At 40.6% G+C, this 25700-nt stretch overlaps 1 protein-coding gene across 2 annotated transcripts in view; it reads left to right on the forward strand.

The window, feature by feature from the left end:
- The window catches only part of ESR1 (estrogen receptor 1), a 411090-nt gene that overhangs the window by 361836 nt on the left and 23554 nt on the right, over positions 1 to 25700 (forward strand). For both annotated transcript variants that reach the window (XM_055267514.2, XM_055267503.2), the window contains one exon: positions 1003 to 1136. In XM_055267514.2, the coding sequence (XP_055123489.1) occupies positions 1003 to 1136 (134 nt within the window). The remainder of the gene's footprint in view (positions 1 to 1002; positions 1137 to 25700) is intronic.

The raw sequence follows: 25700 nt of genomic DNA on the forward strand, positions 1-25700 counted from the left end.
TGTTTATATATTTCACAAATATATATTTGTGCATGCATAAAATATTTTAACTTCTTTCTAACCCCCTCAAACACATCATGCCAAAATTCAACTTGTGATAAAAAATAATAATAAATGAATTCTTTTTGTGTGTAGTATCTCATTTAAATTCTTCAACAACCCTATGAAAAAGACACAGACACATGTTTTTAAGTACTACATGTTATGAACCTTTGGTTTGCTTATTTAATAGTTGCAACTACTAATGTTAAATTCTTGATGCCAAGGTTAAAAGCCTGAATTTCTAAAAATATCATGATCTGACATTTTTCTGTTCTCACAGATTAATCTGCCATCTCCTGACCTCCAACACGCTCTATGTTCTTTCATGCTGCTCCTCCTCCTGTGTTTAGGACCCTCTTCCAAGGAGGCATTCACATCTCTGCTTGATGAAACCCTACATTATCTTAAAGCATCCACTCGAATGCCACCTACTTACATACCATCTCCTGCAACACCAATGGGCTCAGCCCAACCATAGCCCATAGTTATTGTAGTTGTTCTTGTACTTCAAAAGCACTACAAAACACATCTGTCAGGACTTGTTATATTAGTCGAAGGCCATGAGCATCTTGAGCTGAGGCCCTGTTTTTATTCCCAGAACTACCACATTGTTTAGAATATACATGTATTAGATAGATCATTTACCCAAATCTTGATCATTTTCAATTACCCTTAGGTTGAAGAATTCCATATTTAACATGGAAGACTTGAGGACTGAACTGTCTACCTATTCTAAGAAGTTGGAATGAGAATGTTTTATTGATGGGGAATTATTTTTTTGTTTTGCCTTCTAGAATTCAAATGAATGTTCATACTCCATGAAGAAAATGGCTGACAGTTTTTTGTTAAAGATTTAGAACCAGTGGATTTTTATGAATGTCAACCCTTTCATGTCTTGTGGAAGATTTTCTGTTTTTTAATCTTTTTATTTATTTATTTATTTTTGCTATGTTTTCATAGGAACCAGGGAAAATGTGTAGAGGGCATGGTGGAGATCTTTGACATGCTGCTGGCTACATCATCTCGGTTCCGCATGATGAATCTGCAGGGAGAGGAGTTTGTGTGCCTCAAATCTATTATTTTGCTTAATTCTGGTGAGTCGATAACACAAGAGAACTCAATGCTGGATGAAATATTTATTTGTGTTTTTCAACCAGATACGATCTACCCACTCCAAAGGCATAATGTCATAAATAGAAACTATTGACACACATTTTAAAATAAGCTACCAACATTGCAGATTCCTTATAGAGGTAGAATCGTGCTAGCCAAATAGACACATGAAAAATTGTAACTTGGCATTGAATCAAATGACCTTTGAGCTAAAATTTTTGTATGCTTTCACAGATATGAGGATGTTTTTATTCAAATGGTACATGTATATAGACATATGTTAGTTGATAGTTATATTATGTCTGAAAATAAGTAGACCAAGTAACTCTGTTAAGAAATTGTGACCAATTCCAGGCTCCAGATAGTAAAGAAAGAGGGTTATTTGAGACAGACCATGTTTCTGCTCAAAACTGATTAGCTAAAAATATAGTTGGCTTAGAGATAGAAAAACCTGTTTCTAAAACAGAAGAATGTGGAATGCAATAAATTGTCCAGCTGAAAGAGCATTTTCCATTTGTTCTGTGAAGTCTGATTCTACTGCCCCTTCATATTTATTTGTTTGGGAAAGCTTAGCTAAGAGCAACATCTGTTTTTGTTTTTGTTTTGTTTTTGTTTTAAATATAGTGAGGTTGGCTATTGTATAAAGAGTTACTCTGTGTCACCCAGATGAAAACTATGGTTCAGCCTGAATTAGTGCCCTGACTCCTCCTAGCCTCTTGGTATTTGGATCTAAGCTCTAGCTCTACAGCCTCTGGGACCTAAATCTCACATTGGGTATCAGTTGTACAGCAGCTCCCCTTAAGTTCCACCTTTCCCCGTGGCTCTAACCCCACTTTGTGCCTCATCCCTCATTCTCACATAGAAATCATAGCTATTTCGAAGCCCTGGGCTTGACTTAGTTTCTTATACCATTAGCCATAGTCTCAAATTCCTCAATAGCTGAACTGCAGCTTGTATTGATCACATACATAGAGAATCAGCACTTCCTTCTCTTTCCACGTGTTTTTGTCTCTTTCTGATGAGTGCCAATCCCTTCCTGCTTTCCATAACAATTTTTCACTTTTCTTCCCCACCACTGCTAGGAATCTGCGTTGCTTAATGGAATCAGCCCTTCCTTCTCTTTTCTCGTGTTTTTGTCTCTTTCGGATGAGTGCCAATCCCTTCCTGCTTTCCATAACAATTTTTCACTTTTCTTCCCCACCACTGCTAGGAATCTGCGTTGCTTAATGGAATCAGCCCTTCCTTCTCTTTTCTCGTGTTTTTGTCTCTTTCGGATGAGTGCCGATCCCTTCCCACCTCCCATGACAAATTTCCACTTCTCTTCCCCAGCACCACCAGTAGCCTGTGTTGCTTAATGATTATCACAGTAATCATTCTCACTTATCAACTGATAAATGGAAATCTGTACTATTACACTAGGCAAGGACTGAATTACAGAATAAAGTCCCATGAAAAATGATGTGATCCGCACTAAGGATGTGATTACTACTCCATTCAAGTTTCTGTTTCCACTCACGTGCATTGTGCTTTTCATTTCAGTCGTTTGTCCTGTACGTTGTAGGGTCCAGATCCCACAATGGCTCTTTATTGGATGAGAGTTCTGGGAGCAGTGCCACTCGGCTGCATGGTGCCAGGTCCTGAACCTGTGCCTTCTTTGGTGGAGGGCTGGCACGTGCTGACAGCTTTCATATGGGCAATCTGGGAACTTCAGGGAAGGCAGGCCTATTAAGTGTTAAGACTCCCCACCCCGCACTTTGACTGAGAAAAAGTACCCCAGACAGGAAGTAAAATTAGCCAGAGTTGTATGATCCACACAGTGGATGCTGTGATCTCAGTAATAAAAAATATTTCCTCCAGATCCATATAGACTTTTCCTGCATTATTGTTTTGTTTCTGTTCCTATGACAGAGTGGTTTTTAAAACTATTGTGCAAGAAATATCAGGATTTTTGCCATCAAAACATCGGATTCATAGACCCAGGGTTTTTACAACCCGGGGGAAAAAACTTTCAGCCCTCACAAGAAAGTATTTTATTAAAGACTGGCACCCAAACCTCAAGACTGTATTTCCCACTGCAGGATTTGGCCCCCATCTGCCTCCTTCTCAGACTAGTTAAACGTTCATACTCCGTCCTTGTTCCTTCACTTCTTTCTTAGGATCTTCTGTGCACTTCTTTGCTCTGGAAGGGCAGAAATGCTATTATAGAAATTCAAGGCACTGTATGCTGACGTAGTTTATAGTTGTCTTTTTCATGAGATTAACACAGCGGCTGGCAGCTCCTCTTTTCTAACAAGGACGATACTGCTGGCTCAGGAGAGCAATAAGCAAACAGAAGCTGTCTCTCAACCCTGTACAAAGCGAAACCACTCTTTTCCCTATAAAAGTGAGCTGTGCCACAGAAAAGCGGATCCGCTGCTGAGCAGGGCTCCTCCTGTCTCCTATTGTTCCTGAAAAACAGCATCGAAGAGGGCAAGACTCTGACACACAATGCTGTAGCATTAGGAGCCTTTTTCAGAATAAAAAAGCAATCAGTCATATCAAGCATGTGGTCATACCACAATCAACAGTTTTTCCCCACAACTGGAGATATGGATTTTTCTAAAAGTCCAACCGATTCATGGCTCTGATATGGGGCAGCTCTACCTATCATGAGACCAATGACCAAGTGACTCCGACTCCAGGAATCTCTGACAGAAGCCAAGCTGGAAACGGTTCAGGAAACCTGAGCTAGAAGATGCCTTCCTGACGCCTGGGAAACAAAACCTCAGTGTATGGAGGAACCCAAGGTTTAGTGTTGAGCCCCAGTCGCCAAGGTCTGAGGAGGCTGGGTTTATACTGGCCCCGATTTTGTGGCCGAGGCACAAGGGGAATTAAAAGGTTGTTGTGAGGACCTGCTCAGAATGTCTTCCTGGAAGTTTGGAGAGGGTCTCTCAAATGCCAAAATTTCCATGGGAAGCCATCTTCACAGCTGCTTGGGAGTGGGAGATATTCGTCATCATTTCTGCCCCATTTAGAATAATTTATTACTTTGCTTGCAAAAACCCAGAATCATCCATAGGGCACACATTGTTTGTTTTTCCACTCCACACCAAAGGACAGAGGCATTCCTGGTTAATCCAAAGATGCCAACTTCAAGACATTCTGAGAACTAGCTGGACAGAGCTGAAGTGTAGGGCAAATCAGAACAGAAGCGATGGGCTCAGTCAGGGCAAAAGCCCGTGAAGCAGCAGCTGTGGAGGAAGGATGGGAGCTGGAGCTGCAAAGGGGGCCATGGTGGAGGCTCTGGGCCTGCTCACGGTATCCCTTCTGCCCAGTGGGAATTCAGTTTTCCTGCATATCATTCAAATATTTCTCATTTTTCTAGGCCCAGTTCACCTTATTCAGGAAGTTTTGCTACTACCCCAGTCTATAATGAATTTCCTCTCTAGACTATTTCAATTCTTAGAGTCACTACCACACAATCTAGGATTTGGTTAGTTGGTTGATTTCATTCATTTATTCAATAATTCAATGTTTATTGAGTTCCTACTATGGACTTTCTGCCAGATATACAAAAATGAATGTTACCGTTGTGTAGGGTTTTTTCTTTGCATTTTTTACGTTAACCTGGATCTTTCTCTCACTCTTTATGCATATATTTCCTAATCTTCCTATAAACTATTTGTATTTTTCTGGGTTCCTCACAGTCTATTTAGCCTGTGGACTGTCAACAGATGTTACATCATTCAGTCATTTAATAGATGCTTATTTGCTAGACATGGCCAGGAGGACCTGGAAAGTCCTCATTTTTCCCATCTGTTCTTACCATTCTGAAATGTATCATGCTCTTCATTGCTCCACACATCTAGATGATATCAGATTATTAAATGGAAAAAGCAAGACCCATCTCCTTGGGTTATTGTGGATAAGGGGGAAATTGTGTGTGAAGTGTCTATTGCAGTTCATGGACCATAGTAGGCCCTTAGTCAACAACAGCTATCATCATCACTGATGAGAATCTCTGGCTTAAACAGAGTAGGTTCATGCCTTTTTTCAGTGTAATGAAGTGTTTTAGTTTAAAGACCTTTAGCAAGGCTTACAATAAAAAAAATGTGGGGACTCCAGGGTAACACCAACAATAGAGACCACCATGGCTGTTATCCCGAAACTGTTAATTATGCCACGTAATTAGATTTAGAGAAAATTTAGAGCAACATTTATCTTGTGGATAATAATTGATTGTGATTGGGACTTACCGTTGAGAGCCCTTGATGAAAACTCTATGGTGAATTGCTGTGGAGTCATATGGGTTCATGCATCATTCATCAGTGGGCCCCGGTTTTAGCCCCATAACCCCTGAGAATCCACTTCTATCAGAAAACCACCCTTTCAGTGAATGTTCCTCAAGGCTCAGAAAAATTCACATGTCAAAGCTTTATGTAAAAATCTATACTCTCTAATAAATGTTTGGTTTGGCCTTCACACTCAATTTAATAATTATTTCTACCTCTTTTCCAAACCCCTCTTAACCACAGTTTTATACATTTAATTCTGAAGAGCCTCATGCACCTCCCTCCCTGGTAACCTTATCTACTTCTCTCCCTGGAGAACAAGCCAGACCATGATTCCAGCCCTCTGTCCTCTCTTCAACCGTAGGTCCTCTTTTTCTCTCCTGGCTCTGCAAACCTTCTCCAGTTACCCAGATGCCTTCTGTGTGCTGCTGGCTTCTGCATCACTGTTCGCAGGGCCACTTGTTCCCCTGGAAATGTCTTATGCTGTTGAAATGCTATAGCCTTGCTCACCCGCTCATCCAAAACTGATCCTCAGACAACATTTGTCTTTCAATTGATGGAGTAATAAAGAGGAATACGGATCAAAATTCATAGACATTTAAATACCCAAGGTGAAAAGTTTTAAGGGAAAACAAGATAGGAGAAAGAATTATGGCAACATCTCTAAGATGTGTACTTTAGTGTTTAGCAAAAAAGGGACTATGGAATGTCAAACAGGAACATATATGTTAAACATAAACATGAAGCAGTGCCAGCTGCTGTCTGCCATCTAGTCATGCTTTGTTAATATGGCACATCTTGCCATGATGGTGCCCTCATGAAACGAAGGATGCTGAAGCTGATGCCATTCTGTTTGCTTTGATCAGAAGCCACTCTCTGGTCAAGGAAGTATTTGTTTCATAGTTAATTATAACAAGTTCTCATCACAAAGATTATTTTCTTTCTCCAGATCAGGATTGTTTGCACTCACTTTATATTATTAGACAATTACTCGGATTGTTTATGTTTTTATGTTTAGAAATAAGACAATGATTCAGAGAGTCCCTGTATTTAGATGAAAGAACATTTTTTAAACATATTGACTGTAAACATTGAAAATCATTAATTCTCAACAGTTGAAGGTTTCTGACAGGAACAGCCCTTGGAAATTGTAAATGGGCACATTGTCAGGTATGCCCATTGTTGTCACATTGGAGAAGATTGGATTCTATTCACTCTGGAGTCCTTTGTAATGCCAAGCTTCCTCTCCAGGGAGCTTGCTTATTGTCATTATTTTGAGATAAATGGCACTTCATAGTATTAAGTGGTTCATTGTCTCTTCTCTGGCTGACTGTATTCTGTAGGCAGCCACTCAACTTTGGAACCTTTCTCTGCTACCAACTTTTGGTGTTGCCTTAGGCAAGCCTCATGGCTCTTGTTAGTTTCCTGACAACATGGTATAGCATGGACTTTGTCATCAGAGAGGACTGAATTCAAGAGAAGCAACTCTGCCACTTCCTTGGCGGAAGGGGGATGACTGATGTCCTTTGATGAGCTGCTTCCCTGAGCCTAATAAAAAAATAGAAATAATGACACTTAACTCACAGAATTGTTGTGACAATTGAAAGAATGACCAGTTAGTAAAGCATCTTGCACCGTGCCTAGCACACAGTAGATGCACCTGAGTGTTACTGAGCTTTAGTTATGCCCTCCAAATACAAAGCCTTAGTTTTTGTCACTATGAAAGAAATTACTCTGTTCTTCTTAGCAGGCATATAAAGAAATTCCTGCATGGAAATTCTGTGGGAGAATTTCACCCCTGCCCTTTCGGGTTAAAAGATTGCATTCTTATGATGAAGATGTTCTTGTGAATAGATTCATCTCAGGTCCCAAATGGTGTGGATTTGCTCCTGCATGTTGTTGCAGAGCTCTCTTGGAGCTTCTGAGAACTGGGGAAACCAACCAAATGCCTGTAGCCTGGGGAAAATATAGGGAGTTTTAGCATGAATTTATGGGAGGTGAAAAAAGGCAGCAGGTGTTGAAAGACGGGAAATCCTTGCACTGTTCTGGATGTTAGGAGCCATTTTCCATTCACATTCAGCACCTCAGGAGGAGAAGCTGCCTATCATTTTATGTCCTCAAGAGAACCAACAAAGGAGAATGCCATCTCCCAGATACCCAATTTGATTACCATTTTATCCTACCTTCTCTAGGGTCCAGACATTATGTAAATTGGCATTAAGTCTGAATAATGTATGGACCCAGTTTAAAAGGAAAAAATGCTTTGGGAGGCTGAGGCAGGTGCATTGCCTGAGGTTAGGAGTTCCAGACCAGCCTGGCCAACATAGTGAAACCCCATTTCTACAAAAAATACAAAAAGTTAGCTGGGCATGATGGTGGGCACCTGTAATCCCAGCTACTCAGGAGGCTAAGGTAGGAGAATCACTTGAACCTGGGAGGCAGAGCTTGCAGTGAGCCAAGATCGTGCCATTGCACTCCAGCCTGGGTGACAAGAGCAAAACTCCATCTCAAAAAATTTTTAAAACAAAAGGAAAAAATGCTCCCCTGATTCCCCCAGTGCTGACTTAAAATGTTCTTAGTATGCCAATGTTGCTTAAATATGAATGACTGCAGCTTCTACTTAAATTGGCAACCGCACCAAATATAAACTGCAAATGTTTATAGCTCTTATGTAAGTATAAAAGCAAAACAAATTCATAAATTAAATACAAACTAAAAGGGAAACTGATAATAACAATGTTTTGTGTAATTAAGTTGCTGTTTGCAACATGCCTGGGGCAGACTCCTGGCCTCTTTGCATCTGATATGAGAGGCTACTGAGCATGCGGCCACAACTGGGCTCTCCCAGCACTTGCTTGCGCTCAGAACTGTGCCAAAACCTTTGCTCGCCCAGTATTCTGCAACGTCCGTCATTTGGATTTGGCAGGAACACATCATTTATGCATTTTGTTTGCTTCTGTATTTAGTTGAGATACTTAAAATATAACTGCTAGATTCTAAGGCATTCATAAGCATCTGTGAAAAATGTGTTACTTAGGAAACTGTTCAGGGTTCCATGGATGATCTATATTGGTGTGTCTTAAGACTGACCTCACAACTCATCTGGGGGTGTGGAGGAGGGGAGCTTTGAGAAAAATCTCTGTATGAGCACCCACACCCAGAGATTCCTATGTAATTATCCCAGAGTGGTGCCTTAATATCAACATTTGTTTAAAACCATCTCCCAAGACTAAAATTTGTGACCAGGATTTAGAACCATTGACTTAATTGATACAGAACACTCTGATATTAATGTCTTCATGTCTTTTGGAATATCATTAAGACAAAAGCATAAAATTTTTAAATTCTTAAAGACAATTTAAAGACCTATGAGAATCCATCTTTAATTCTCAGGAGCGTATGGAACCTAGTTTGAAAACTACTGGCATAGACAATCGAATTTCCACTAAAATAAAATAGCTCTCTAGTATATTACAAAACTGCCCATTCTGCAAACTGCAGGGGAGCTACTGATCATGCGTGGAACTGTGCCAGGCACTGCCTGCGTAAAAATGAGTAAGGTCCACTTCCTCCATGGACTGGGTTGGGTAGGAGGCAAAGATAATTAACCAATTATTTTAATATTATGAGTTCAGGGTTGTAATGAAAGTAAGTATTGAGTGCTGCAGAGACCCAACAAAGGAGTCCTTAGCTGAGGACTGATCCTTTGCTGAGTGACGAGGACATTATTGAACTGCCAGGCTTGATGGCATGTTGCATGGTAACAGACCAGTACACCAAACAGCAGGAGCTGCAGCAGAGAAAGAGTTTAATAATGGTGTGGCAGCCAAATAAGGAGACAGAAGGAAACCTCAAATCCACCTCTCAAAAAGTCTGGGACTCGGCTTTTTAAGGGAATTCTGTCAAGAAGGAGGCTGAGGAGCTGGGGGTAACTGATTGGTTAGGACATAGGGGAGGAGATAAGAAGGATGTAGAAACTCCATTCTTGCACTGGGTCAGTTCCTTGGAGGGGGTGCTCACTCTGGCTGGCAGCAGTGAACCCATTGGAATGCAGGATCTGAAAAATATCTCAAAATGGCAAACTTGAGGGTTTTTTTTTTAGCATCAAAGATGTTATCTATAGAAGTTAGGACTTTGTGACAGGGGCTACGTGACTTTGAAGTGGTTAAGTGGCTGTCAGAAAGTGAGCTATAGCAGCGGTCCCCAACCTTTTTGGTACCAGGGACAAGCTTCATGGAAGAAAATTTTTCCACAGATGGGGTGGGGTGGGGTGGGGTGGGGGATAGCTTTGGGATGAAACGGATCCACCTCAGATCATCAGGCATTAGTTAGATTCTCATGAGGGGCACACAGCCCAGATCCCTCACATGGGCAGTTCACAATAGGGTTCACACTCCTATGAGGATCTAATGCCACTGCTGCTCTGACAGATGGCGGAGCTCAGGCAGTAATGCTCCCTTGCCCACCACTCACCTCTTGCTGTGTGGCTCATTTCCTGACAGATCACGGACTGGTACCAGTCTGCAACCCAGGCAGTTGGGGACCTCTGGGCTGTAGGGCAGGCTGGTTAATGCTTAGCTGTGTTTCTATTCAAAGCTTATGCTTTTGTTTAAAACCTAGTAATTTGGTTTTTTTAATTTTATGAAGATGATTTCAAGGATGAGTAGGATTAACTGGAGTCAGAAGGACACAAGGGAATTTCTGGCAACAACATTAAACTACTAGTGAATGTCTCATCAAGCCACTGGACCTCTAACTAATTCTAAGCAATACTGTCAACCTTATAAGTTATGATGTATAAGATAGTGTTGTGATGTATAAGATACTGCAAAAACCTAAGTTAATATCACCACTTCTGTAGTACTCTCTATTTCAAAGGAAAAAATCTTCAGCAATCTAATATCCTACCAAAATTTTGAAGTCAAGGTCTCCCTACACTAATCAAAGAACTAGAGGTGCAATCAGGCCATATATTTGGAAAGGCGGTAGGTGTCCTCCCTCTGTCCTTGTTCCCAGCATACTGAACTATAGTCTAAAAGACTTTAAAACTTGAACTGAAGAAAACCTTAAGGAAACAACAACAAAATTCCATTTATTTCCTGAGCCCAAAAGTAAAATAATTGTTTTTTAGTGAATTTTTCTTTCCCTGTAAGATACTATGAATTGTTCAATGGGTATTCAAAGCATACGTAATAGAATATGTATGCTTTGCTGAAAAATTGAAATGGAACATCAAACTGTTCTGTAAAGTTTTGAGTCTAGACCAGAATCACAGCACTTAGCCAGAATATGTACATCTGCACCTGCCACCCATGGCTCCATTGCTCCCTCCAACTGCTTCTCTTGGGCTGAAGGATGGAAAAGCAAACTCCCTGCGTTGAGTTTCATCTTGCCCTGCGTGGCCTCCCCCATGGGGTCACTGAACTCTCCACCAGCTTCCACCTCTTCCAGCACTTTCCCCCAGAGGGCCCGTGGCTGCTTTTGCAGCCTGAAATTGATTGAGGTTGATTCAGCTCCATTTCCTCTGAGTTTTTACTTTAGATGTGTTTTTTAGGTTGTATTTTTCTTCTGGCATGTAAGAAAAACAGCAATATTCCATGGAACAGAGTGATGTCTGTGGCTTTGTCAACTGTTGTTTGTTAGCTTGATCACGATTTATTGAGTGTTTACTAATTTCCAGGCATTGTGCTAAGTGGTAGAAATATAAAGTTGCCTTTACTTGCTTCATCTGTCAAATAGAGAGAGTAGTAGTTCCTACAGTGTGGTTTATGTGAGGCACAGGGACTGCTCCCTGGAACCTAGGGACAACTCCATAGTGGTGACCCAGTGCTCATATCAATAGTGGTAAAAATTAGGAAGGCAGCTCCTACCTCAAAGACCTCATGATCTGATGATAAAGACAGATATAACAAGAAAATTATTCTTTTTAAATATAAAATTGTGATATAAAAATAGTTTTCACTAAATTGGATTTTTACGAAATTTACAGAAACAAAATAATAAATGAAGGAAATATAAAACCACCTGACGTTAGCCAACCATGTTGATGTTCTGATTATCTTACTGCAAAAGAGTGTAGGGTTAAGAACGAGGGACTTTGATTCTAAGATCAAATCTCTTTCTGCTATTTCTTAGCTGTCTGACTTTTTACAAGCTGCTTAAACCCTTTGTGATTCTGTTTGCTTGCCCATAAGATGGAGATTATAATACAAGTTAGCTCTTAGAACAATACCTACTTTAACAATTTGTATTAGGTACTGTTTTATTCTCCATCCATACTGCATATGCATGTATTCATATTTATATTTACATATTCTAATTAGGATTATATACATGTACTTTCTTTAAAAATAAGATTTTAAATAACTATATAATCAGTCATGATGATACAACATGATTTATTCAACAAATCTGATGCTGTTATATACATAAGTGATTTCTCTTTCAGGATTATAAATAACATTTGTTTTGCATTTTTTTCATACATCTTTTGCTCACTTTTCATTGTTACTTTGTATATGTTGCTAGAAATTGATTTGCTGGTGAAAAGGGTATAAACATCTTTAAGGCTCTTGCTACATATTGCCTGCTCTTGATAAATATTGCCTACTGCCCCAGGAAACTATCAATTACACTTTCACCAAGAGTGTATGAAAGCATTCACATGAATGTAACCTTATCATGCAATGTGGGCCATGAGACAGAGGAGAGTTATGGAGGGCAGACAGCTTCCCCGCTGCTCAGCCACTGCCCTCTGCTCTAAAAGAGCCACAGTCAGGAATTTCTACATAGATCCTATTATAAACATCTCCTTTTGAAACAAATTATCTTCCCTCAGAGAATTTTCTTCATTTTAGTGTCTATATAGGTGCTTGTTATGTTCATTTTAAGTTTTGTGACTCGCATGGACACAATGCTGATGAATCGCTTATTCCAGGCAGTCTGAGTTCTCAAAGCATTTGCATTTTATGTCTTACCCTCTGTTTTGGGCCCTTTGCCACTTTTTTTTTTTTTAAGTGATATTTCAAGAAAGAGGAGGGTTGATTTGTTGTGAGTGTATCTCTCTTTAAAAACTTTTCTAGGGAAGGACAACCTCTTCCAAAGACTTCGTTTGCTTTGTGTGATTGGCATGTCCTTCCCTGGTCAGTAACGAGCTTGAAGGAAGCTGCTGGACACGGGACTGAACATGGGGTTGTGCTATCACTCTAGCTGTGCCTTTCTCTAGTGATCAAGGAGATGTTGGTTCAGAAAGTGCCCTGTCTAATCCCACTAAGGCTCGAAGGACCAAGGGCAGTCTACTCTCCAGATTCTCTGCAACAGAAAACAGATGCTTGGGCTTCTTGGTCCAGGTTGCAACAGGTAGTTAGCTCTGAGGACAGCTATGCATGAATGTCAGGAGGGGACTGGCAGGGGAACATTTATTTATTCTTTAAAATTGGAATCAACAGTTATGGATGAAACCCAGAATGCAAAATTCACTTTCATCTTGACAGGCAACACATCTGTCCTTTCTCCTGGAATAGCAAGTATTAATCATTGAGTTAGATAATGTAACCTTCACATTCAGTGACAGCCAAACACTCAGCACCTTCTAGAAAAGTCTTAGTGCCGTGCTTTCTTAGCGTATTGCAAGTCCTCTGAGGATGATGTGTTGTTCATCTTTGAAGCTGATCTTTTGTACTTGCTTATGTAGCTCAGGCTAGTGATAACATGCCAGAGGCATTTCCAACTAAGAAAACTATTCACAGAAGCTTTAATTACAAATTTGTTAGCCCCACTTCCTGCTAAAACGGCCAACCTTGAAGAGTTTCAGAAATGTGAGCAGCCTTAAGGATGATAGAAATATTATGAAAATAGTAATAAGTAATATCCATACAGCAAACTCCTTTTTCTTTGGAGTATCCGTTCATCAGCCAGATTTCCCTCTCAACAGTCCAGGTGTTGACAAAGATCATGAAATAATAGGAATGAAAGGGACATTGATTTTGTACTTTTAATAGCATTTTCCTCCACCAAATTACGAAAGTAATGCATGACCAAGGCGGAGAACTTGGAAAATACAGAAAAGCCACCAAGCAAAATAATCTCCCAAGAAATCATAATTTCACCACACAAAAGTAACCATTGTCAACATTTTGGTGAAAATCCTTAATTAAAGAGACTCTTATAAGATGCCAGTTCACTGCCACTTCTTCCTTTCTCCACACCATCCTGCACCCTGTTTTGAAATGCAGAATTGTTTCTAAATCATTCCAGGAAAATTATTAGTTTTCTCAAATATCTCTGGAGGCAAGTCTATTGGCAGTCATTTCTAGTTTCTCACAAACCTTGAAGTTAGGAAATTATTCGTGTAGCTTTTGAGCACTGGGCCAGAAGTGAGTGATGTTTGGGTTCTAGTTCCAGCTCTACCACTTATTTACCAACTGGCTGACCTCAGGCAAGTCCGGGCTAGCGGCCCTGCCTCAAGCCCCTCCAGATGCAGCATCTGTAACCCCACTTCCTTCATTTCCTTTCACCTCAGTTTCCCAACAATTTCCTAGTAATTGTACTGAATCAGTGTTTTTCATTTTTTACATTAAAATTTATTTATTTTATTTTTAAGGACTTTATTTTTTAGAATAGATTTAGATTTGCAGCAAAACTGAGTGGCAAGTACAGAAAGTTCCCATATATTCCCTGCCCCCGCACATACACAGTCTCCCTCACTATCAGCATCCCCAACAAGAGAAGTACATTGGTTACAGCTGATGAACCTACATCGACACATCGTTATCACCCAAAGTGCATAGTTTGCATTAGTGTTGGGCATTTTAGGGCTTTTGACACATGTATGCATCATTGTAATATCATACAGAGTAATTTCATTGCCCTAAAAATCCTCTGTGCTCCTCCTATTCATTCCTCCCTCCACCCCACTCCTGGCAACTACTGATCTTTTTACTGTGTCCATAGTTTTGCCTTCTCCAGAATGTCATATACTTGGAATCATAAGGTTTGTAGCCTTTTCGGATTGGCTTCTTTCACTCAGTGATGTGTGTTTAAGGTTTCTCCATGTCTTTTTATGGCTTGATAACTAATTTCTTTTTATCACTGAATACTACTAGTCCATTGTCTGGATTATACACACTTTATTTATACATTCACCTACTGAAGGATGTGTTGGTTGCATCCAAGTTTTGGCAATTATGAATGAAGTTGCTGTAAACACCCATGTGCAGATAATTGTGTTGATAAACATTTTTAATGCTTTTGGATAAACACTCAGGAGCACAATTGCTGGATTGTATAGTATGTTTAGTTTTGAAGGAAACTGCCAAACCATCTTCCCAAGTGGCTGTACTATTTTCCATTTCCACCAACCATGAGTGAGAGTTCCTGTTGCTCCACATCCTCATTAGCGTTTGGGGTTGTCAATGTTCTGGATTTCGGCCATTCTAACAGGTGTATTGTGGTATCCCATTTTGTTTTAATTTGCATTTCTCAGATAATATCACATGGAGCATCTTTTAATAAGCTTATTTGCCATCTGCCACCTGCATGTTTTCTGTGGTGAGGTGTCTGTTAAAGTCTTTGGTCCATTTTTTATTCAAGTTGTTTGTGTTCTTATCGTTGAGTTTTAAAAGCTCTTTGTATATTTTGGATAACAGTCATTTAGCAGGTATGTCTTTTGCAAATATTTTCTCCCAGTCTGTGGCTTGTCTTCTCATTCTCTGGAGATCAGTGGTTTTTACACTTTCTTCTGCTGAAGCCAAGTATTATGGAAGAAGCCATGGGGTCACCAGAGGATAGGTGCACAGGGTAGTGAGGGAAAGTTGGAGTGAATGGGCTCTGGTGCCCCCACCCCACAACATTTCTCGTGCTTTAATCAGAGAAGTTTGACTTCATCCAGATTGCATATGAGGACTTTACATGAGGTTCACCTTTTTGTTTGTTTTAAAAGGGGTTTTTACTCTCAAAATGTTTTAAAGACCACTGAACTAGATGATCATCTTAAGGCCCTTTTAAGATTTATGATTCTGGAATTCTGTGGCTCTGTTTTTGCAATGTAATATAACCTTCCTCTCATAAGGAAAAATGAGATAAACCTGTTATAAACACTCATCTGACACTTTTTCAATACAGTTTTCATCCACGTAGTGCTCACTTAGAATGATGGAAACAATACACCTAAAGAATATGCACCATTCACTTGCCCACTCATATCTCAAAAAGAGGAACTTTCAACACTAGTTATCTTTTCAAAAATAATCAGAGAGAAGTCTCAGCCATTTCAATTCTAGCCTAGGAAAAAGAGGGAAAATACATTTGAAGGTTTCTGGCTCATGTGATACATTTGCAAACCAGGACCAAGATGATATGACTCTCATTTATTAGAGACTATTGCAAAGCTTTGCAGGCTATTAAGCAGGCTGTTCAATTCAGGGTGATATGGACATGCGCATATTGGCCAATTATATATGCTCAGATTGTATGTCATTTTTCTTTCTGCATTTTAGTCTAAGTGTCAGATACGTGTTTCGTGATGTTTTATAAACACTTCTGTTCACATTAACATTGTTCATTGATTTGGCAAGGAATGAAGTGGGTCAGTTTCATGATTTTATTTGTATATTACCTATTCCACAAAGGATTTGAAATGCCTTACCAAATTTTATGCAATGTAAACGGGTAAACCAATATTTGACACAATCATTATAAATTGAGGATAATCTGAAGAAAATAATAAATCCAGGAGACAGATTAGCACACTGATATGGTTTGGCTCTGTGTCCCCACCCAAATTTCATCTTGAATTTTACTCCCATAATTTCCATGTGTTGTGGGAGGGACCCAGTGGGAGATCATTTGAATCACGGGAGTGGTTTCTTCCATACTGTTCTCATTGTAGTGAATAAGTCTCATGAGATCTGATGGTTTTATCAGGAGTTTCCACTTTTACATCTTCCTCATTTTTTTCTCTTGCCACCACCATGTAAGAAGTGCCTTTCACCTCCCACCATGATTCTGAGCCCTCCCCAGCCATGTGGAACTGTAAATCCAATTAAACCTCTTTTTCTTCCCAGTCTCAGGTATGTCTTTATCAGCAGCATGAAAACAGACTAATACAGTAAATTGGTACGAGGAGTAGGGTGTTGCTGAAAAGATAGCCGAAAATGTGGAAGCAATCTTGGAACTGGATATCAGGGAGAGGTTGGAGCAGTTTGGAGGGCTCAAAAGAAGATAGGAAGTGTGGGAAAGTTTGAGACTTCCTAGAGACTTGTTGAATGGCCTTGACAAGAATGCCGATAGTGATATGAACAATAAGGTCCAGGCTGAGATGGTCTCAGATGGGGATGAAGAAACTGTTGGGAAGTGGAGCAAAGGTGACTCTTGTTATGTCTTAGCAAAGAGACTGGTGGCATTTTGCCCCTGCTGTAGAGATTTGTGGAACTTTGAACTTGAGAGAAATGATTTGGGGTATCTGGTAAAAGAAATTTCTAAGCAGCAAAAATTCAAAAGGTGACTTGGGTGTTGTTAAAAGCATTCTGTTTTAAAAGAGAAACAGCATAAAAGTTCAGAAAATTTGCAGCCTGACGATGCAATAGAAAAGAAAAACCCATTTTTTTTTTAGGAGAAATTCAAGCTGGCTGCAGAAATTTGCATAAGTAACAAGGAGCCAAATGTTAATCCCCAAGACAATAGGGGAAATGTCTCCAGAGCATGTCATAGGTCTTCATGGCAGCCCCTCCCATCACAGACTCAGAAGCCTAGGAGGAAAAAAAACAGTTTTGTGGGCCAGTCCCCATCCTGGGTCCCCATCCTGTGTGCAGCCTAGGAACTTGGTGCCCTGCATCTCAGCCACTCCAGCTATTGCTAAAAGGGGCTGAGGTACAGCTCAGCCCACGGTTTCAGAGGGTGCAAGCCCCAAACCTTGGCAGCTTTCATGTGGTGTTGAGCCTGTGTGTACACAGAAGTTAAGAATTGAGGTTTGGGAACCTCCACTTATATTTCAGAAGATACGTGGAAATGCCTGGATACCCAGGCAAACATTTGCTGCAGGGGCAGGGCCCTCATGGAGAGCCTCTGCTAGGGCAATGAGGAAGGGAAATGTGGGGTTGGAACCCCCACACAGAGTCCCCAATGGGGCACCACCTAGTGGAGCTGTGAGAGGAGGACCACTGTCCTCCAGACCCCAGAACGGTAGATCCACTGACAGCTTGCACTGTGTGCCTGGAAAAGCCACAGACACTCAACACCAGCCTGTGAAAGCAGTCAGGGTTGGAGGTGGTGGTGGCTATACCCTATAAAGCCACAAGGGCAGAGCTGCATCAGCATGACCTGGATGTGAGACATTCAGTCAAAGGAGGTATTTTGAAGCTTTAGAATTTGACTTCCCTGGTGGATTTTAGACTTGAATGGGCCCTGTAACCCCTTTGTTTTGGCCAATTTCTCCCATTTGGAACTGCTGTATTTACCCAATGCCTAAACCCCCATTGTATCTAAGAAGTAACTAGCTTGATTTTGACTTTACAGGCTCATAGGCAAAAGGGACTTGCCTTGTCTCAGATGAGACTTTGGACTGTGGACTTTTGGTTAATTCTGAAATGAGTTAAGACTTTGGGGGACTGTTGGGAAGGCATGATTGCTTTTGAAATGTGAGGACATGAGATTTGGAGGGGTCAGGGGTGGAATGTTATGGTTTGGCTCTGTGTCCCCACCCAAATCTCATCTTGAATTATACTCCCATAATTCCAAACTGTTGTGAGAGGGACCTGGTGGGAAACAATTTGAATTATGAGGCCAGTTTCCCCTATACTGTTCTTGTAGTAGTGAGTAAGTCTCATGAGATCTCATGGTTTTATCAGGGTTTCTGCTTTTCCATCTTCCTCATTTTCTCTTGCTGCTGCCATGTAAGAAGTGCCTTTCATGAGCATAAGGAAGAAGTACGCTTGCTGGACCAGCAGGCTGTCCTTCTTCTGATGATATGGACTGCAAGTGCCTATGTTTACTTTGACCAAGACGGCCTTTCTTTTCACGGAAAGCCAGGATTCACCCCTTGAATTTCATAAGACCTCTCTTTGCAGTGGGTTAGATACTCTTTTATATTTTTATACTCTGTCAGGAAAACATATTTTTTTCCATTTAAAAATCAATCTTAAAAAAAAAAAATAAAAATCAATCTTTTGGTTGCTTCCAAGATGGCTGAATAGGAACAGCTCTGGTCTGTAGCTCCCAGTGAGATCGAAGCAGAAGGCAGGTGATTTCTGCATTTCCAACTGAGGCACCTGGTTCATCTCACTGGGACCGGTTGGACAGTGGGTGCAGCCCACAGAGGGTAAGCCAAAGCGGGGTGGGGTGTTGCCTCACCCACAAAGTGCAAGGGGTCAGGGGATTTCCCTTTCCTAGACAAGGGAAGCCATGACAGACTGTACCTGGAGAAATGGTACACTCCTGACAAAATACTGCACTTTTCCCCACAGTCTTGACAACTGGAAGACCAGGAGATACCCTCCCTTGCCTGGCTCAGTGGGTCCCACGCCCATGGAGCCTCGGTCACTGCTAGCACAGCAGTCTGAGATCAACCTGCAATGCTGCTGCTTGACGTGGGGGAGGGTCGTCTGCCATTGATGAAGCTTGAGTAGCTCACAGTGTAAACAAAGCAACAGGGAAGCTTGAACTGGGCAAAGCCCACCTCAGCTCAGCAAGGCCTACTGCCTCTCTAGATTCCACCTCTGGGGGCAGCACATAGCAGAACAAAAGGCAGCAGACAGCTTCTGCAGACTTAAACATCCCTGTCTGACAGCTCTGAAGAGAGCAGTGGTTCTCTCAGCACAGTGTTCGAGCTCCAAGAACCAAGAGACCGCCACCTCAAGCAGGTCCCTGACCCCCATGTAGATTGACTGGGAGACACTTCCCAATAGGGGCCGACAGACACTTCAAACAGGCAGGTGCCCTCTGGGACGAAGCTTCCAGAGGAGGGATCAGGCAGCAACATTTGTTGTTCTGCAGCCTCCGCTGGTGATACCCAGGCAAACAGGGTCTGGGGTGGCCCTCCAGCAAACTCCAACAGACCTGCAGCTGAGGGGCCTGACGGTTAGAAGGAAAACTAACAAACAGAAAGGAATAGCATCAACATCAACAAAAAGGACATCCACACCAAAACCCCATCTGTAGGTCACCAACATCAAAGACCAAAGGTAGATAAAACCACAAAGATGGGGAGAAACCAGAGCAGAAAAGTAGAAAATTCCAAAAACCAGAGTGCCTCTTCTCCTCCAAAGGATCGCAGCTCCTCACCAGCAAGGGAACAAAGCTGGATGGAGAATGAGTTTGATGAGTTGACAGAAGTAGGCTTCAGAAGGTCGGTAATAACAAACTTCTCCAAGCTAAAGGAGCATGTTCTGACCCATCGCAAGGAGGCTAAAAACCTTGAAAAAAGGTTAGATGAATGGCTAACTAGAATAACCAGTGTAGAGAAGACCTTAAATGACCTGATGGAGCTGAAAACCACAGCATGAGAACTTCGTGATGTAGCACAAGCTTCAGTAGCTGATTTGATCAAGTGGAAGAAAGGATATCAGTGATTGAAGATCAAATTAATGAAATAAAGTGAGAAGACAAGATGAGAGAAAAAAAGAGTGAAAAGAAATGAACAAAGCCTCCAAGAAATATGGGACTATGTGAAAAAAACAAATATATGTCTGATTGGTGTACTGGAAAGTGACGGGGAGAATGGAACTAAGTTAGAAAACACTCTTCAGGATATTATCCGGGACAACTTCCCCAACTTAGCAAGGCAGGCCAACATTCAAATTCAGGAAATACAGAGAACACCACAAAGATACTCCTCAAGAAGAGCAACCCCAAGACACATAATTTTCAGATTAAACAAGTATGAAATGAAGGAAAAAATGTTAAGGGCAGCCAGAGAGAAAAGTCGGGTTACCTACAAAGGGAAGCCCATCAGACTAACGGGATCTCTCAGCAGAAACCCTATGAGCCAGAAGAGAGTGGGAGCCAATATTCAACATTCTTAAAAATTCTTAAAAAAAAAGAATTTTCAACCCAGAATCTCATATCCAGCCAAACTAAGCTTCATAAGTGAAGGAGAAATAAAACCCTTTACAGACAAGCAAATGCTGAGAGATTTTGTCACCACCAGGCCTGCCTTACAAGAGCTCCTGAAGGAAGCACTAAACATGGAAAGGAACAACCAGTACCAGCCACTGCAAAAATATTCCAAATTGTAAAGACCATCAACACTATGAAGAAACTGCATCAATTAATGGGCAATATAACCAGCTAACATCATAATGACAGGATCAAATTCACACATAACAATATTAACCTTAAATGTAAATGGGCTAAATGCTCCAATTAAAAGACACAGACTGGCAAATTGGATAAAGAGTAAAGACTGTGCTGTATTCAGGAGACCCATCTCACATGCAAAGATGCACATAAGCTCAAAATAAAGGGATGAAGGAAGATCTACCGAGAAAATGGAAAGAAAAAAAAAAAAAGCAGGGGTTGCAATCCCAGTCTCTGATAAAACAGAATTTAAACCAACAAAGATCAAAAGAGACAAAGACGGCCACAACAAGAAGAGCTAACTACCCTAAATATATATGCACCCAGTACAGGAGCACCCAGATTCATAAAGCAAGTCCTTAGAGACCTACGAAGAGACTTAGAGTCCCACACAATAATAATAGGAGACTGGGAGACACCCCACTGTCAATATTAAACAGATCAATGAGACAGAAGGTTAACAAGGATATCCAGGACTTGAACTCACCTCTAGACCAAGCGGACCCAATAGACATCTACAGAACTCTCCACCCCAATCAACAGAATATACATTCTTCTCAGCACCACATTGCACTTATTTTAAAATTGACCACGTAATTGGAAGTAAAACACTCCTCAGCAAATGTAAAAGAACAGAAGTCACAACATACTGTCTCTCAGACCACAGTGCAATCAAATTAGAACTCAGGATTAAGAAACTCACTCAAATCTACACAACTACATGGAAACTGAACAACCTACTCCTGAATGACTACTGGATAAATAACAAAATGAAGGCAGAAATAAAGATGTTCTTTGAAACCAATGAGAACAAAGACACAATGTACCAGAATTTCTGGGACACATTTAAAGCAGTGTGTAGAGGGAAATTTATAGCACTAAATGCCCACAAGAGAAAGCAGGAAAGATCTAAAATCGACACCCAAACATCACAATTAAAATAACTAGAGAAGCAAGAGCAAACAAATTCAAAAGCAAGCAGAAGGCAAGAAATAACTGAGATCAGAGCAGAACTGATGGAGACAGACACAGAAAACCCTTCAAAAAATCAATGAATCCAGGAGCTGGTTTTTTGAAAGGATCAACAAAATTGATAGACCGCTAGCAAGACTAATAAAGAAGAAAAGAGAGAAGAATCAAATAGATGCAATAAAAAATGATAAGGGGATATCACCACCAATCCCACAGAAATACAAACTACCATCAGAGAATACTATAAACTCCTCTATGCAAATAAACTAGAAAATCTAGAAGAAATGGATAAATTCCTGGACACATACAACCTCCCAAGACTCAACCAGGAAGAAGTTGAATCTCTGAAGAGACCAATAACAGATTATGAAATTGAGGCAATAATTAATAACCTACAAACCAAAAATGTCCAGGACCAGATGGATTCACAGTCGAATTCTACCAGAGGTACAAAGAGGAGCTGGTACCATTCCTTCTGAAACTATTCCCATCAATAGAAAAAGAGGAAATCCTCCCTAACTCATTTTATGAGGCCATCATCATCCTGATACCAAAACCTGGCAGAGACACAACAAAAAAAGAGAATTTTAGGCTAATATCCCTGATGAACATCGATGTGAAAATCCTCAATAAAATACTGGCAAACCAAATCCAGCAGCACATCAAAAAGCTTATCCACCAAAACCAAGTCAGCTTCATTCCTGGGATGCAAGACTGGTTCAACATACGCAAATAAATAAATGTAATCCATCACATAAACAGAACCAACGACAAAAACCACATGATTATCTTAATAGATGCAGAAAAGGCCTTTGACAAAATTCAACAGCCTTTCATGCTAAAAACTCTAAATAAATTAGGTATTGATGGAACGTACCTCAAAATAATAAGAGCTATTTATGACAAACCCACAGCCAATATCATACTGAATGGGCAAAAACTGGAAGCATTCCTTTTGAAAACCAGCACAAGATAAGAACGCCCTCTCTCACCACTCCTATTCAACATAGTGTTGGAAGTTCTGGCTAGGGCAATCAGGCAAGAGAAAGAAATAAAGCGTATCCAATTAGGAAAAGAGGAAGTCAAATTGTCTCTGTTTGCAGATGACATGATTGTATATTTAGAAAACCCCATCATCTCAGCCCAAAATCTCCTCAAGCTGATAAGCAACTTCAGCAAAGTCTCAGCATACAAAATCAATGTGCAAAAATCACAGGCATTCCTGTACACCAATAATAGGCAAACAGAGAGCCAAATCATGAGTGAACTCCCATTCACAATTACTACAAAGAGAATAAAATACCTAGGAATCCAACTTACAAGGGATGTGAAGGACCTCTTCAAGGAGAACTATGAACCACTGCTCAATGAAATAAAAGAGGACACAAACAAATGGAAGAACATTCCATGCTCATGGGTTGGAAGAATCAATATCATGAAAATGGCCATACTGTAATTTATAGATTCAATGCTATCCCCATCAAGCTACCATTGACTTTCTTCACACACTTGGAAAAAGCTACTTTAAAGCTCACATGGAACCAAAAAAGAGCCTGCATAGCCAAGACAATCCTAAGCAAAAAGAACAAAGCTGGAGGCATCATGCTACCTGACTTCAAACCATACTACAAGGCTACAGTAAGTAAAACAGCATGGTACTGATACCAAAACAGATATATAGACCAATGGAACAGAACAGAGGCCTCAGAAATAACACCACACATCTGCAACCATCTGATCTTTGACAAACCTGACAAAAACAAGCAATGGGGAAAGGATTCCCTATTTAATAAATGGTGCTGGGAAAACTGGCTAGCCATATGTAGAAAGCTGAAACTGGATCCCTTCCTTACACCTTATACAAAAATTTGCTCAAGAAGGATTAAAGACTTAAATGTAAGACCTAACACCTAGAAGAAAACCTATGCAATACCATTCAGGACATAGGCATGGGCAAAGACTTTATGACTAAAACACCAAAAGCAATGGCAACAAAAGACAAAATAGACAAATTGGATCTAATTAAACTAAAGAGCTTCTGCATAGCAAAGGAAACTATCATCAGAGTGAACAGGCAACCTACAGAGTGGGAGAAAATTTTTGCAATCCACCCATCTGACAAAGGGCTAATATCTTTGTAGAATCTACAAAGAACTTAAACAAATTTACAAGAAAAAAACAAACCCATCAAAAAGGTGGGCAAAGGATATGAACAGACACCTCTCAAGACATTTATGCAGCCAACAGACATATGAAAAAATGCTCATCATCACTGGTCATCAGAGAAATGCAAATCAAAACCACAATGAGATACCATCTCACGCCAGATAGAATGGTGATCATTAAAAAGTCAGCAAACAATAGATGCTGGAGAGGATGTGGAGAAATAGGAACACCTTTACACCGTCGGTGGGAGTGCAAATTAGTTCAACCATTGTGGAAGACAGTGTGGTGATTCCTCAAGGATCTAGAACTAGAAATACCATTTGATCTAGTGATCTCATTAGTGGATATATACCCAAAGGATTATAAATCATGCTACTATAAAGACACATGCACACATATGTTTATTGCAGCACTATTCACAATACCAAAGATTGGAACCAACCCAAATGTCCATCAATGATAGACTGGATAAAGAAAATGTGGCACATATACACCATGGAATACTATGCAGCCATAAAAAAGGATGAATTTATGTCCTTTGCAGGGACGTGGATGAAGCTGGAAACCATCATTCTAAGCAAACTATCATGAGGACATAAAACCAAACACCGCATGTTCTCACTCATAGGTGGGAGTTGAACAATGAGAACACATGGACACAGCGCAAGGAACATCACACACTGGGGCCTGTCAGGGGTTGGGGGGCTGGGGGAGGGATAGCATTAGGAGAAATACCTAATGTAAATGATGAGTTGATGGGTGCAGCAAACCAACATGGCACATATACACCTATGTAACAAACTTGCACGTTGTGCACATGTACCCTAGAACCTAAAGTATAATAAAAAAAAAAAAAAAAAAGAATAAAAGAAGTGCCTTTCACCTCCTGCCACGATTCTAAGGCCTCTCAGCCATGTGGAACTGTAAGTCCAATTAAACCTGTTTTTCTTCCCAGTCTCGGGTATGTCTTTATCAGCAGCGTGAAAATGAACTAATACACACACACAGAAGTATATCTTTACAGTTCCCAGGATGGACTGCAAGTTTGGCTCTAAATTTCCTTTGCCTGGCCAAAACAAAAAACACATTTTATTATAAGGTTCACAGGCTTTTAATTAAAAAAAAAATAGACGAGTTATTCAACATGAAAACTCTTTTTCAGACAAAGTTCTACAAAGTCTATTTCTCACAAGTAGGACTTTGGCAAGGATTGTGCAACTGACAATTCAAAGTCATTTATTCCGTGGTGAGAAACCGGAGTACAGATCTTTACCAGTTAGGGGATGATCCATGTGTTTTGATAATCACCTTGGTGGTGATCAGACTAAAGGTTTCCTATGAAAACCATTAACTTCACACCATAGCTGATAGGGTGCACTGAAGCCCTTACCGCTGACCGCATGGATGAGAGCTAGGCCAGAGCATTGGCAGGCGGAGTTTATAACATGGGGCAGGAAGCATTGAAATTCTATTCCACCTCTTGGTGTATCAGGTCAGGAGTCAAATCTCCTATCTTCCTCTTCTGGATCACTTTCCTCCTGAAGTGTCTGGCATAGATGTCTAGGTATAGCTGGGCATGGTGGTATGTGCCTATAGACCCAGCTACTTGAGAGGCTGAGGTGGGAGGATTTCTTGAGCACAGGAGTTTGAGGCTGCAGTGAGCCATGATCGCACCATTGCTCTCCAGCCTCGGTGACAGAGCAAGACCCTGTCTCTCTTTCTAAAAAAAAAAAAAAAAAAAAAAAAAAAGAAAAAGAAAAAGAAAAAAGGTGTCCAGGTGTGTTCTGGTTACTGCTGCTGACTGCTAAATTTAACAGCTAGAAAAAGAAAGTTTGGACTCTATGG

This window comes from Symphalangus syndactylus, chromosome 2 (genome assembly GCF_028878055.3).
Source record: "Symphalangus syndactylus isolate Jambi chromosome 2, NHGRI_mSymSyn1-v2.1_pri, whole genome shotgun sequence".
NCBI classification, from domain to species: Eukaryota; Metazoa; Chordata; class Mammalia; order Primates; family Hylobatidae; genus Symphalangus; species Symphalangus syndactylus.